Source organism: Vespula pensylvanica, chromosome 21 (genome assembly GCF_014466175.1).
Source record: "Vespula pensylvanica isolate Volc-1 chromosome 21, ASM1446617v1, whole genome shotgun sequence".
In the NCBI taxonomy this organism is placed as follows: domain Eukaryota; kingdom Metazoa; phylum Arthropoda; class Insecta; order Hymenoptera; family Vespidae; genus Vespula; species Vespula pensylvanica.
The window spans coordinates 1,766,923-1,782,094 of NC_057705.1; the positions used below are offsets into that span (position 1 = coordinate 1,766,923).

The window sequence follows — 15,172 nt, forward strand, 5'->3', positions numbered from 1 at the left end:
ACGGAATTCCCATCGACGACGAGCTCGCCAAAATTTGTTTTTTCTTTTACCCCCTCTCGTGAGTTAAAGTACGTCGTGTAATTTCGTCAAAATAACATAATACAAATGTTATTCAGCGGTCATTTCGTGGTTCGATTTGTTTCCCTTTTTTTATAAAGACGATTCGTGAACTTGATTATGAAAATAAATAATTTCGATCGTTTATATTTAACAAAGGTTGTTTTTTTTTAACGATACGCCTAATAAAAACGCCACGATGCTAAATGGATTTCGTTCGAAAGTATTCGCTTGGTGAAATCGCTTTTGAGAATGAGTAGAAGTAAGAATCGATTGAGTGTTCTAAGGATACTGATTAAAAACTATAGGTTTTTGAGTCTTGAAAAATTTCCTGAATAATATTCGATTTAAGTATTAACTTTCCCTTTTTCGTTGAGATACACAGCTTTTCAATGGTAAGTAACAAAAGAAATGCCCTTGATATCAATATCTTTGACCAATTGTTCTTTAATAATCGTTATCAGATTGTTTTATATTATCAATATAGATCCGATATATCAACGATATCAAATATAATTCGTGAGATCCGTGACGCCGTACGAAAAGAGTTTAAACGTTTAATAAAGTAATAATTATTCCAACAAAAAAACTTACCAATTTCGTTTTCTTTCTCTTTCTCCTTCAGAATAAAAAATAATCAAATTTCACCATGCCTTTGTTTCTCCCATTGGTTGTTGCACGATCCCATACAGCACGTTTTTTTCTTACTTCGTACAAGTAGATGAGACCATTGGTGTCTGCCATGTCGATTGACTTCATTCTTGAATAATCAATAAAATACAACAATAAAACTCTCATATTTCCGGATTCGATTTTGATGCAGAATTGATAAATACAAGTTCGACCACGATCGCGATCGTTCCGATGTAAAAGATTTATAAAATGAATCCTTAAAATCTTTAAAACGAGAAAAGATGAGAAACTTTTACGCGTAAATTATATATCGAGAACCTATTAGATCAACGGCCAGTGTTATACTGAGGATGTTTCGTCTTTGAGGACGATACAAGTTAAACAAAAAGAACGAGCACCTTTTGTCCTTTACCAAATCGAATATAAACAAAACCGAAAATCGAACTCATGTTTATTCTTTTCTAATATGTATGTATATATATATATATATATATATATATATATACACATATCTATTACGTTCTACTATTAATGTACACATTCGTCCTTCTTAAGAGTACGTAACCTTCTTATTATCTAACATTGTTATTTTTATTATTGTCGCTTTATCTATGAAAAACGTTTTATTATAGCATTTTACAATGAAAACTTATCGTTTAAGTTTATTCCTGACGGTGTAATTACGTTACCCTATAACGAGTAAGGCAATGTTTACGTCGTTCCACATCGAGTAACAGCTGCATTGTGCGTGTGTGTGAAACGAGAATGTGTACATACATAAGTCTTCTATGCTGTAACCATAACGATATATACATACATACGTACATATGTACAAATCTATGTACATACGTGCATACGTAGATATGTAGATGTGGTTTTACATGAACCTTCTCTCTCTCTCTCTCTTTATGTATATATATGTACAATATTACGATACATCGTTAAAAACTCTCTCAGCTGACGATAATTGATCTTTCGCATCGTCTACGCAGTTATTAAGCTTCTTTAAATAACGAAAAGGTTAATGAACGATTAAAGAAAATATGATTAACGATATAGATACGGTATATGTACCATCGAATAGCTTTGGCTTACATGAACAATCTTAAACTATAATGGAATATAATACATAACTGAATTATTCGTATAATTTATAACCATTTAAAAAATAAAATCATCTCTCGCGATGCAATTATCTGTTTAATCGTATTTAAAGATAAATACCGTTTAATTCTCATCGTATATTAAATATCAATCTATAGATATATACACGGATGTATCAACCGATTGTTCGTATGAATATTTCAACGAAAAATGGATCTTTTGGAAAGAATTCGGCTAAAATCCGATGTTTTACAGTCGTACCCGTTCATCGACTCGTTCTTTTCAAATGTTTCCATTTTCCCATAAATATCAGAACATCGGTAGGTTGGAACGAGACGAAGGGAATAAAGTAAAACAGATGCAGGATAAAACCAGAAACTGGGAACGGCCGTAATCCTCTTGTTAACCGATACACCGAGTAGAAGTGACAAGTGCTAGCGCACAAATACCCTTTCAGGATGTACTATACTCTGTAGGTACGAGCTATGAGTTCAGAACGTTAGAGTTCGCCGTTGGCGTTACAACTAAACGCGTATCCACCGCCATCGGGACGAAATTTACAGGACTGTAGAGATTTGGTCCAACTCTCGAATCTCTACGATGGAAATACTTTGCTTCGTGAACGTGCAACTCGGTTCATCTTCTCTCTCTCTCTCTCTCACTCTTACTATCTCTCTCTCTCTCTCTCTCTCTCTCTCTCTCTCTCTATCTCTCTTTCTCTCTTTTTCTCATTCTCTCTCTGTCTGTTTCACATTCTCTTATACTTTAACATCCAACCACGTTTGCAAAGATATTACTGTTCGTATAGTACTGTTCTAACTTTAGCTTATTGTCAAAGTTACGTAAGAAGAGAACGTTCGTCAGGACTTTGTTCACTGTCGTAGGAAGAAAACGGACCATTCGTTGACTAAAAGTAACTTTAACTTAATTGAAACCAGAAGCTCGAACGGACGTCCTGATAACCATTCTTAGATATCCTCTTCGTACCTTTTCAAAGAATAATTTCGTCTCCGTTCGAAATATTTCCTTCTCTTTATAGAATTAATCCTTCCATCAAGTATACATATTTTATTTTCAAGAAACGTGATATACCTGTCGTTATAAATTTAGAAACATCGATATCATACGCTCATACATACTTATATATGTATATACGATTTATTTTATTTTTCTTTTCTATTTAATATTTCTTTTTTATTTAATTAATAATCAATTGATTTTCGAAGGATGATCGTCTTACCAGAAAACCAAATTTTTTTAAGAATTATCGATAAACGTTGAAATTCAATTAAATTCAATATTAATTCGATTATTCCTTTGATTATGAACCTTTTATTACATTTAACTAATAAAAACTTATACTACTATGCAATTATTAAACTATTATAGAATTAAGTGTTAAATCGTTAATTCAATTAATCCTTAATCGAACGTCAAGTCTTTTTTTTTACTTACGAAAACAACAATGAAATTATAAAAGATTTAATTAGATAGATCAAATCACATTAACATGATGAAATACCATAATACGCGAAATCTAGGTAGAAAGCTTGCGGTTTTCGTTGGTTGTGACGGTGATGTATCAATCGTGAAAGTGCAAGCAAGAGATTTCGCACAGTATTCTACACGTAGACGAAACTGTCCAACAAGGCCACGAGCAAACGGCCAAGCTTTCGGTGAAATCGCAAGCCGAGAACGATGCTGAGCTCGACGACAAGCTCGCTGACGTAGGATTGATATTAGAATCGCAAACCCAGCGAAAGGAAGGAGAGGAAAGGAAACTTACGTTCCAAAATTTTCTATACGACTTTGCTTCAACCGTGACGCGAATCTTTTTCTTTTTTTCTTTTTTTTTTTTTCCTTTTTTTTCTTTCTTTCTGCTTTTTTTTTCTTTGCTCGTAATATCGTCGTATTTCGACATTTTTATGTTCAAGATTTTTACTTAAGTATAAAAAAAGGACAAAAAAAGAAAATATTAAGGTTAAGTGAGATATCGTGTCGAAGATTTTTTCTCTATTTTTATATTCTCAAGTTATATGTGTGTTTATATATATATATATATATATATATATATATATATATATATATATAACAGATTTTTATTAATCAGAAAGGTTCGATTTACGAGTCTAGTTCATGTCATATCAATCGGAATAAAATTTTTTTATAAAAATTAATAAGAGATAAGTGCAAGAGATGAGTAAGATTGGAAACGGGGTCTTACAGTTCGAGGAAAAATTTTTTGAAACGCATTGGAATTCTCAAGTATTCTATAAAGGTACGAGAGGGGATAGACCTCAATGGACGAGTATAAAAGATGTGATGAAATTGCGTTTTCTTTATTCGACGATTACAAAAAGATAAATGACATTTCTCGTATATCTATTTCTTCCAAACTAATTCACGAATCATTCGGAATAATGAATGAGAAATTTTACGCAGAGTATTCAACGATAAAAGCTTTGTTATCTAGCCTTATGAGAAAGAGGAGGAGGGAGGAGAAACAAACAAGAAAAAAAAAAAAGAAAATAAATAAAAAGTCAAACAGGAATTTTAATAAATTTTACAAACTGCATACACAACGGGGAAAGTACGCCCGTAATTTTTCATCCTCGCGATGTTGGCTAACGTTATACGAAAGCGGATATATGTATGTTATGTATGTACTTATGTATACCTATAGGTATATTTTTCCTTTTTGTTTTTTTTTTTTTTACTTTCTATCTAACGCACTATACTGTTTCTATGCCTTGCCCGGTGTCTGTTTATCTCTTTCTTTCTTTCTGTCTGAGTTTTTTAGCGTTTCTCTCTTCCTAATAAAATTACGTTGCCAGGAAGGTTCACAGTTTCGTAACATGTAACATTTACGAGGGGATACGTAAACCGTACTTCGTCGCTTCCACTGGGCAAAAGAACAAAAAAAAAAAAAAGAAAGAAGAAGATAGAAAGAGTAAACTATAGAATTGGTTAACAGTAACCAAAGAAGAAGAAAAGGAAAGAGATTGAATTTAGAAGGAAAAAAAAAAAGAAATGATATTTATTGCATTCATCTTGTAATAAAAGGATTTCATTCTATAATATTATCTGTAATACTAGTTATCTTGCAGTTGATTTTCTTTTTTCTTGTTTTCTGTTTTAGGTTTTGTTTTTCCTTTCTTTTTTTTTTCACCTTTTTTTTCTACCAAGATACACCTATAGCATTTGCTAAACTCTCTTTACGAATTACAAACTTTAAATAATTGAAAGTTTTTAAACTTAAATAATGCCAATTCTCCGTTTACTTTTAGTACTTTTTTCTACGAGGGTCAAAAATTTTTTTTTTTAAAAGAAAAGAAGAAGAAAGAGGAAGAAGGGAGAAAAAAGGACAAAGAAAAAAGGCAAGAAGGAAACGAAAAAATGAAATCGACAAGTTTCAAGTAACTTTATGAGTTCGTGTTACCGAAAGAAATAGAATAAAGAGCCATTATTCCTGGCGAAAGTAGACATCGATTTCTAAGATGCCACTTTGATTTAAGCGATACGACTCGAGTGGTAGCTTTTACTCCTTCTCTCTTTCGTTCGTTACGTCAATGGAAGAACTAAGTACGATATCGTAGACGTACTTTTATTTGATCACGAGTCTGTATTATTCGTAATAACTTTTCGATCCTTGAAAATTGAATAGTAACTACAATTAATTCGATTAAATCGAGTAAAAGAGAATACTTGTTAAAAGAAAAGAAAAAGAAAAAAAAAAATCGATAAAAAATAATAGACGTTTGTACACACACATACATAATTGGATCTTGTAATTACGTGTAATATATATGCATAATAAAACGTTGGAAATTTTAATAAGAAGACATCTTAACGAAGCTACCATTTTATTTTTATTCGTAAATGCTTGAAAACGTTTTTGAAAAGTTGTTTCTATTAAATTTCACGATGTCCACTTCGGAGTATTTGAGAGGCTTTTTCCTAAAAGCTTTTCCAATCTTAGTAGAAACGGTAAGAAGAAATGTAATTCCTTCTTATAATGACTACGCCAGCTTGGGACTTCGAGATGACTCTCTCTCTCTCTCTTTCTCTCTTTCTCTCAGTGAGAATTGAAAAGTTCTCTTTTAAATTATGTCGAATAAATTTCTGATATTCTAACGAAATCGATGAATTAAAAAAAAACAATCAAAGAAAAGAAAAAGATACAGAAATAATAAATGTATAGTTTCCCTTAGCGAAGGAATAAAAAAGAAAAGAAAGAAGAAAAGAAAAAGAAAAACAAGGGGAAAAAAAAAACATTGGAACGAAGAAAAATTACTTTTGTTCGAATTGAGAAAAAGAACTAACTATAATACGCCACGTACTTGATGCAGAACAGTGTTTCCCAACTTGATACGTACTACGTCCCATATGGATTGCAATCTGATATACACGAAGTATAATAAAAAATTTCATTTATACCTAGGTATATTAAGAAAATATAGAATATTATAAAGAAAAAAAAAAAGAGAGAAAATAACAAAATAATATCAAAATATTATAAAATCTATATACATTAATATTCAATAAAAAATCTCTAATACTTCTGTTTTCGTTTTATTCGAATTATCGATTTATCTACATATAATACTTTTTCAAAACTTGATCGACTATTAATAGCTGAAGATAACGAGGCATTAAAATTGTTCATAGGGATTGTGATAGAGCACGATTGAAAAGAAAAAAAGAAGGAGGTTGAGAAACACTAGCGTAGAAGTCTCGAAAGCCGGAGGATCGAAAGTATCCTTTCTCTAGGATTACGAGAGCTAAGATCACGTTTACTCGTGTTCGTTGCACCTAATCGTTCCTTGTTCTCGGATCAACGCTTACAAGGTAACACGAATGACTGTTATATAAACGATCCTCGATGTCGCGAATGACGAAATTATATACCGTACGAAATATGAGAAAGCGTTATAAAACCTACCGGTACGGATCTATTATACTAACGCGTTACGAACACAAGATTTCTTCGTTAAAAGAGAGAGATAAAGATAAAGAGAGAGAGAGAGAGAGAGAGAGAGAGAGAGAGAGAGAGAGAGAGAGAGAGAGAGAGAGAGAGAGAGAGAGAGAAGGAAATGGAGAAAGAATGTTCTTATAAGAGAGACAACGCAAGAAGAATCGATTCGGTTTCACCAATGAGAACTTCCTTTCTCGATTCCTCTCGAAGCATCTCGTGCATAAAGAATTCGCAGCATCCTTCTTCGTTTTTTGTCAGCATCTTCTTGTGAAATTTCGATCTTCCTAGGTACTCTAATTTCCTCCGTCAAATTTAATCCAAAGAATTTCTTTTTCTTTTTTTCTTTTTTTTTTTTTTTTTTTTTTCTTTTCCTTCGAAGGTTGATCAATCAAAAATGTTTGGACTTGATGCTTGAAAGAAAGAAAGTCGAATTAAGAAAAAAAAAAGGAAAAAAAAAACGAAGAAAAAAAAGATAAGGAAGAAGAAGAAGAAGAAGAAGAAGTAGAAGCAAAAGTAGAAGTAGAAGTAGAAGAATGGAATTACGATGTAAACGAGGAAACGAAATTGCGGAGTAAAGCGCTAATTGCTTTCTCTTTCGAAGCGAAAAGGACGAGACTAGAGGTGGACGTTCGAGCGTTGTAAGTGACCCTTCGTTTGCATTTTTAAATTTTACCTTCGTCGACGTGGAAGCCCCATAGAATCGAATTAGCCGTGAGAAATAGAAGGCTGCATTGTTTTTGCAAACGTCTCGTTAACTCAGCGATGTGTGCGAAATAAATTAGAAGCTGAATCGAAGGCAAATGAACAGTCGTGTGCGACAAGATTTCTCTCTCTCTCTCTCTCTCTCTCTCTCTCTCTCTCTCTCTCTCTCTTTATTTCCTTTTTTTTATTTAATTATGTCTTCTTTGCTCTTTTTTTCCATTCCTCTTTTCTTTCTTTCAGTTGGAATCATCATCGTCATCATCGTTATCATCATCATTATCATCGTCGTCAAACTTTACGAACGATGGTTCTATCTATTAAACTTGATAAACTTGACATACTTTACTCGTAATATACCATGATCATTAGCGTGTAAATTGGAATTGCGATGTCGGGAGAACTTGCTTGGTCGAGCTTTACAGCTCGTATAAACGGTTGCTAGCTGAACGAATAGGAACGAAACGAGCTTCGATACATATCTGTCGTTCGGTACTTCGTGAGATACTCGTGTATCTCCCGTCGCGATAATCGATCGCTCGTATATCCGTGCGAAAGTCCGAACGGAACACATCCCGCGGGCTTATTGTTGGAAGCCGTTCGAATTCGCTTGAATATTTCACTGCTCTCTTGTGCTATACCTTTTGTAGGATACCCCGAAACGTGACTTCGTATATGTTTTAAGTGTTATCATCGCAAAAAAACAAACGGAGAATATATATATATATATATATATATATATATATATATATAATATATGAACAGACGAAGACCTGAGAAATGTTAATATTTATCGAAAAAATACGGCACTGTGTATCTTGGAAACATTTTTTTCTATTTCATTCATGACGATCGTTTCACCTCTATCTATAATTATTCTCTCTCTTTCTTTTACGTATATAACTAAATTATAATCAAAATGAATATATGATTTATATATATATATATATATATCCATATGATACAAATGGTAAATATATTATATAAATAACGTCATAAAACATAAGTTACAGATACTTCACTGTTCGTACATGAACGTGAAACTCATTCCTCGTTTATGTTCTGCTTGTCGAATATAAAAAAGTGACTACATGAACAAGTATCATCCTCCTCATTTTTTCCTTCGAGATAAGTAACTATGAAATATCTATAAGATTTTATTCATTTTATTGGAAAATCGAAGAGGACAGTATTCTCTTTTTCTTCTTCTTTTTTCCTTTTCCTTCTTTCTTCCTATTTTTCTCTTTCTATTTATCTTTTCTTTCCTTTTTTCCTTTCTTTATTTCTTTATTTCTTTAACGTTCTGAAAACCAGAAGCAATAGCATTTTATAAGGTGAATGACTATGGCCGATATTACTTGCCATCTCGATTCCAACCACCAGCGATGGAATAAATAAGACAGAAGAATTCTAATATTCCATTGTGCTACGTACAACGTCAGCAGAAATTGGCGTGACGCAGCCTCCTATGCGAGGTAATCGATCGAGGTTTCTCCGCGTTCATCGAAGATACCAGTGGCAATATATCGAGATGGGGTTTATTGTCGAAGGCATTCTCGCGCAATTCGCATGAATATTTCAGTGGTAATATTTAACCGAACCATCGAAGTTATGCATACATAAATAGACATATGATCGCGGTCTTAGTTCTCGTTGTTCTAAGATAATCAACGATTTTCGCCTTTCGACTATCGATTTCCTCGATATGTAATATATTTTATAAATTCATATTATTTGAAAATAAAACTATTTCACGATTATTATTCTCTTTCATTTCAATCCTGATATTTATTTTATACAATATCAGTCGAAATGTTTCTAAATGAATGGAAAATTGAATATATATATATATATATATTTTTTTTTTCGGTCGATATATGATTTATAAAAAGAGTGTAAAAAAAGAAATATGTATATATAAATATACGACGTTAATGAAGTTAAGAAGCGAAAGATATTACATTTCTTCACGTCATTGCATTATGTAAGTTAGCAAGGGTGTAGGTATTAGGAAGCGTTAAGAGGCAGCTTTCAACGGCATTCTCCAAGAGATCTTGCCTTTTAGTTTAACGGTACTTACTACAGTTTCGTTACTATATACGTAAATTATACGTACTCGAGAAGAGGCAGAACGTACTCAAGATTTTACGAGCGTCGCTTCTACGATTCCTTCTAGCACGCGTCATATAAAGGCAAACTATAATACCAGTATATTTTACGAGTAGTCATGCAAAACATAACGGATTGACAATCTAACGCATAAAAATTTTGTATCTTTTATTAAAATATTTATAATACGACGAATGAATATACATAAGTTGGTATATTAAAAAATTTTTCATTAGAAAACAAGCATAAAAATCTCATTGAATTGAATTATCATATTGAATCAATAGAAAGGAAAGTAGAAAGGTGAACTTCACGAGAAATAGTAGAGCATTGATGTAGATCTAACACAGAATTCTACGTTACTGTAGAAAAGAATGAACTAATTAAACGTCGAACAATTATTAAATACTGAACAAAAACTCGAGCGCGCACGCTACCTCGTATCTGAAGAAAGAAAAAGGAAAAAAGAAAAAAGAAAAATAAAGAAAAAGAAAACAAGAAAAGATAAAAGAAAAAAGAGAAGAGAAAATCCAGAATATATTAACACGAGATTGAAAAAAGTAAAATATATAACGTAATACAAATAATTCCTCGAAAGAAAATCAAATTTTCGACATTTTTTGATATTCTAGTTAGTATCGAGCCGTTGTAATTCTACCGTGTCTCGCTTCAGATTAGATTCAGTTGGTCGTTAGTCTCCTCACGAAACTGCTTTCTCTGTTTCCGTGAACTTTCTATCGTTTCTACGTAGAAACGGAAGATGGTCACGATTGAAACGCAAACGAGCATCAGCTGTTACGGAAAAGAGATTCCAAAGAGGAGCAGGTAACGTTTCACCGCCGTCACGTTGAGAATAAAGTTGACGTTCTTTTCTCTCCTTCGTGCACGACCATAAAATTTCACAGTGAATTCGACGATTGGTATTCGTTTCGTAGAAAACGATATAGGATTAAAAAGAAAAAAGAAAGAAGAAAGAAAGGAAAAAGGAAAAAGGAGAAAAGAGAAAAGAAGGAAGAAGAAATATAAAATAAGATCCTTTTTATCATCTCTCGTTGATTCATTGTGACTTTCTCGAAGTCGACGTCTATCTCGGAGATCGTACGATATGAATATTTTATGCAAAGTGGAAACAATCGATTCGAATCGATATATTCGTTATTTTAAAAAAGACACCCTTTCCTCGGTTATACTTTTCAACCGAACGACAAATATGAACAGCTAGTAGCTAGCTAGCTAGCTAGCTAGCTGGTATATCTCGATAAATTTATAAAAACCATGATTTATGACGTAATATTTATTAAGATACGTATTCTATATTAATAAAAACATTCCCAAGCTAAATTTTCCTTCTCTTTTTGCTTTCTCCTTTTTTTCTTTCTTCTCTATTCCTTCTTCCTTTTTTTCGAAAATCCATTTTCCAATCTCATCGATACATCTCTCTCATGTGTTTGGCGAAGAAAGAGACTACTCGAATGTTCAAGAAATATATCGTGAAGATCATCGATCGTAAAAGCTTAATGGCTCTCGGTGGGCGAATCGAAGCTCCGCAAAGTCGTAAAAGCAACACATCGTTTCACGTAGCGATCGTTCTGCTCACGTGATCGTTCTACACCTGTCTAGCGAAAAGGTAACTCGAAAGACTCTACTTGGTCTATGTAAGCCGTACGACATAGTAGATCATATATGTCCCCCGACGCTATTCCGATCACAAGGAACCCAATTATTCCTCGAGGAATTTTGTGAAAACGTTAATCGAACAAATCGGATTTCTCAAGGTGAGAACAATTAGCTTCTAGCAATGCAATTGTTTCCAAACGCGAAAATACACAATGCGGGGGACTCGAGCTTGAATGCAATTACGTCGTGTAACGAATGACCATAATAGCCCAATTGTGTCACATCCTCGAGGAATGTGCAGGCTGCGTAGATTGCGCGGTAAGCCAAGAATTACTCGCACGTCGTTGTAATTCATGAGGCGCCGACTCTTAATTACGCCATCGCGATATGGCAACGTGACAAATTATCGATTCACGCGATACACGTAACAAGGAGAGGTGGTAGTGGTGCGATAGCTGATAGTAGTGGTGTTGGTGGTGTTGGCGGTGAAGGTAGAGGGGAAACAGGAGAGAGTGCTTTCGGTGGGCTGGTTAGCCCGTCCGCGCAAATTCTGTTTTATCGCGCCATCGAATTGTGAATATTTGTCATCAGCACGACGTGTACCGCCCGTAAATCGTCCCAGTTTTTACTCACATAGCGTTTTCGTTAACCCGGCACGACGAATATGCAAATGACTAAAGGAAAAAAATAAACCAAAAAAAAAAAAAAAAAAGAAAAGAGGAAAAGAGAAAAAAGAAGGGGCATGGATGAAAAAAAGAAAGGCGAAAAAAATAACAACGGTTTCGTTTCATATCGTTATTTCGCGAAAGCTCCTTCAATCAAGCTTTAAAGAAAATTACTCCTACCCGTCTTAGTTCCAACCACGTTTGCGGGAGCTTTTTACTACTCCCCTTGAGAACTTTCACATCCTGCGAGCGTGACTTTCGCTCGGTGTCTCGTTTCTTCTCTTGGAAAATAATTAATTGACCCGCTTTGATTTAATATCCGGTCCGACGACTTCTCTCTGTTGCACCGATGTCACCCATTTTATCTTTTTTCTCTTTTCTCCTTTTTTTCCTCTTTTTTCTTTCTTCTTTCTTTTTTTTATTTTTTTCTACGCGCAATTCATTGACATGCTCAACGAGTCCAGCGAATTTTGTATAAAATAAAAGGAGAAATATCAATCTTTTTTCTACGTGACAGGCTAAATCTTTCGCGCGTAACGCTAATTAAATTTATTTATCGTTTAGTCAATTTATTAGTTAACTTGATATTGGATTAAATGATAAAAAGTGGAAGAACAAAAAAAGGACATGTGAGTAATATCTACGAACGATGTAGACGTTAATAATTTACTTCAATGTATTTTCTCTTTATATATTTGTTATATATAGATGTATACATATACACATACATACACACATATATGTCTATATATAAATATATATGTATACATGTATAATATATATATATATATATCTATTTCCCTTTTGAGTTTGTCGAAGAAACGTCAACGAGCAGCTATTCCCAAAAGATCAACGTCGAAGAGAAGCAAACCAATGGATGGACAGAGGCAAAGAGTGAAGAGCAGTCCTACAGGATGCTTATTTCGAGAGAAGATAAACTGGAACGGTCAGTGGCCCGTGGATGATCCCCGAAGGCGTTAGCTGTATGAGAGATACTCTGGGTATCAGTAAAGTGCTATGGCAACTGTCAGCTAGCAACGATCGACTCTAAATCTGAGATGCTTCAAGGAAACATGAAAGAGAAAAAGATTAAGAAGAGAAACAGAGAGAAAGAGAGAAAAAGACATATAGGTAGAGATAGATAAATAGATAGATAAATAAAGAGAGACAGAAAGAAAGAAAGAAAGAAAGAGAAAGAATTATCCCAAATAGCTCTTTGACGTTTTCCTCGAAAGCGTTCACTCCCACTTCCTATCCTTTTTACGTAAAGTAAATCTTTCTATCGAAAGCCTTTCCGCGGAAAATTTTCTAAGGATCGATTAACGAACTTTAACGGGTCTTAACGGCCTCATTGACGTCGAGACGTTGTCCTTTTTGCTTTTTATCAAAGAAGAAAAATCTCACTTTTACCCTTTGTCTCTCTCTCTCTCTCTCTCTCTTTCTTTCTTTCATCGCGTCGCTCCTCATAAGAAACTCGATAGATGTCTAAGGAGGTTCATGAATCTGCACCAGCATTAAGCTTCCGGGATATTTAAGTACCTTATCGAGAAGCGACTAGACTTGCTTTAACGACACCTTTGGAGATTTAATTTCATTTTCAACGAAAAAGCTTCTCTCACTCCTCCCATCGTCTCCCGTTCCGCCCCCACGACCACCCTCCTACTTTCCCTCCTTACCTTCCTCGCGATTCTTCTACATCAACGCGTTTACGTTTTTGTATTATTAATATCGAACAAAGGAATATAAAGTTCCTTTCGTCGAGCTTTATTAATTTCTCTTATCCTCTGTGAAAAGGGAACCCATGTTGTACGCGCGCGTGCGAAAGTATGGACATGAGAGAAAAAGAGAGAGAGAGAGAGAATAAGAGAGAGAAACAGAGACAGAGAACTTTTCAAAGTATTATTATTAAACGTCATAGAGTCGTCGCGTGTTAGAGTTTAATGAATGACTTTCCAGGAAAATTTTCTCTAAATGAAAAACGATTTGTTCCTTACTCACTCCCACCTCCACTCTCACATCACCAAAGTTTCGATTATATATAGGTCGCGATAGAACGGTAAGGACCAAAGTTTAATTGTTCTTGAATGTTTGAAATAGAGAGGGAGAGAGAGAGAGAGAGAGAGAGAGAGAGAGAGAGAGAGAGAGAGAGAGAGAGAGATGCACAATCAAGTCATTAACATTTACTAATTCACTCATTGTTTAATATCAATAATATTGAACTTCTAAAACTGAGAAACACAAATAGACGTATTACGACAATGGCTGAATGTCGATTAAAGCGTGCATACTTCTTTGTTCAAAACCATTACCGAAAGGTGAAAGAGTAAAAAACTCTGATCAATGCCTGATTGAATAATCGAGTTAGAACGTTAAGGTGCAAGTATTATTATCGGGAATTGTGATTGAAAAACTAGATACTTTGGGGAGAAAGAAATTGTTACGTAATACTAAGAGCGAATATTTTCCTATAAAAGCAGAGTAGAACGATCAAGAGGATAACAGTTTTCAATCAGGTTGAAAGAGCGAAACTGGTATCATATTTTTGATGGAGAACGATGGCTGCCAAGGTCTTCAGACGATATCATTATCAACTTATGAAAAAAAAAAGAACAAAAAATTACGAACAAGAAACAACTACAAAAAAAGAAAAAAAAAAGAAAAAAAGAATTATTTTAATCAATGTAATCTTTATTATTATTAATATTGTTATTATCATTATTATTTTATGTGTTTTAGCTTTCGTTTCTCATTTATATCTGCGGATTCATCTGCGCCATTTTGGAATCGTCCTTGGCTACGAGGGAACTCGAATGGACGGATAATGAGGCCGATCCGTCGTATAAGTTTTCTTACGTAATTAAAGATGGCAGTATGAAGATTATTCGTAGCGAAGATAGCGACGAAGGTAATTAAATTGTTAACGAAGATAAATTATTCTAGAAACTTTTTCCTCGAATCCTACCCCCCATAGATTATCCTTTCTGAATTTACGTTTACAGTGAGCGATTTGATCGGTAAATACAGCGGACATGATCCAATCAGCTATGGTGGACCAGCTGATTATACTTCGGATGGAAGCTATTTCCACATCGAGTATGATTCCGATAAAAATGGTTTCGGATCGGACGAACAACCGACGCATTATTATGAGCATTACGAATATGGACACCATGGGGATTACAGTCATGGTGGTGGTGGTGGTGGTGGAGGAGGGCATGACGGTTATGGTGGATCAGGAGGAGGAGGACATGGTGGGGGAGGAGGAGGATATGGTGGAGGAGGTGGAGGACATGGTGGGGGAGGAGGAGGCCAT

The 15,172-nt window shown here is 34.2% G+C and overlaps 1 protein-coding gene across 1 annotated transcript in view; it reads left to right on the forward strand.

Annotated features, from left to right (window-relative positions):
- Window positions 1-15,004: 15,004 nt before the first annotated feature.
- LOC122636399 (ctenidin-1-like) overlaps window positions 15,005-15,172 on the forward strand; it is a gene marked incomplete at its 5' end in the record, with an annotated part of 1,745 nt that continues 1,577 nt past the window's right edge. Inside the window, one exon of the mRNA XM_043827580.1 lies at window positions 15,005-15,167. Within this exon, the coding sequence (XP_043683515.1) occupies window positions 15,005-15,167 (163 nt within the window). The remainder of the gene's footprint in view (window positions 15,168-15,172) is intronic.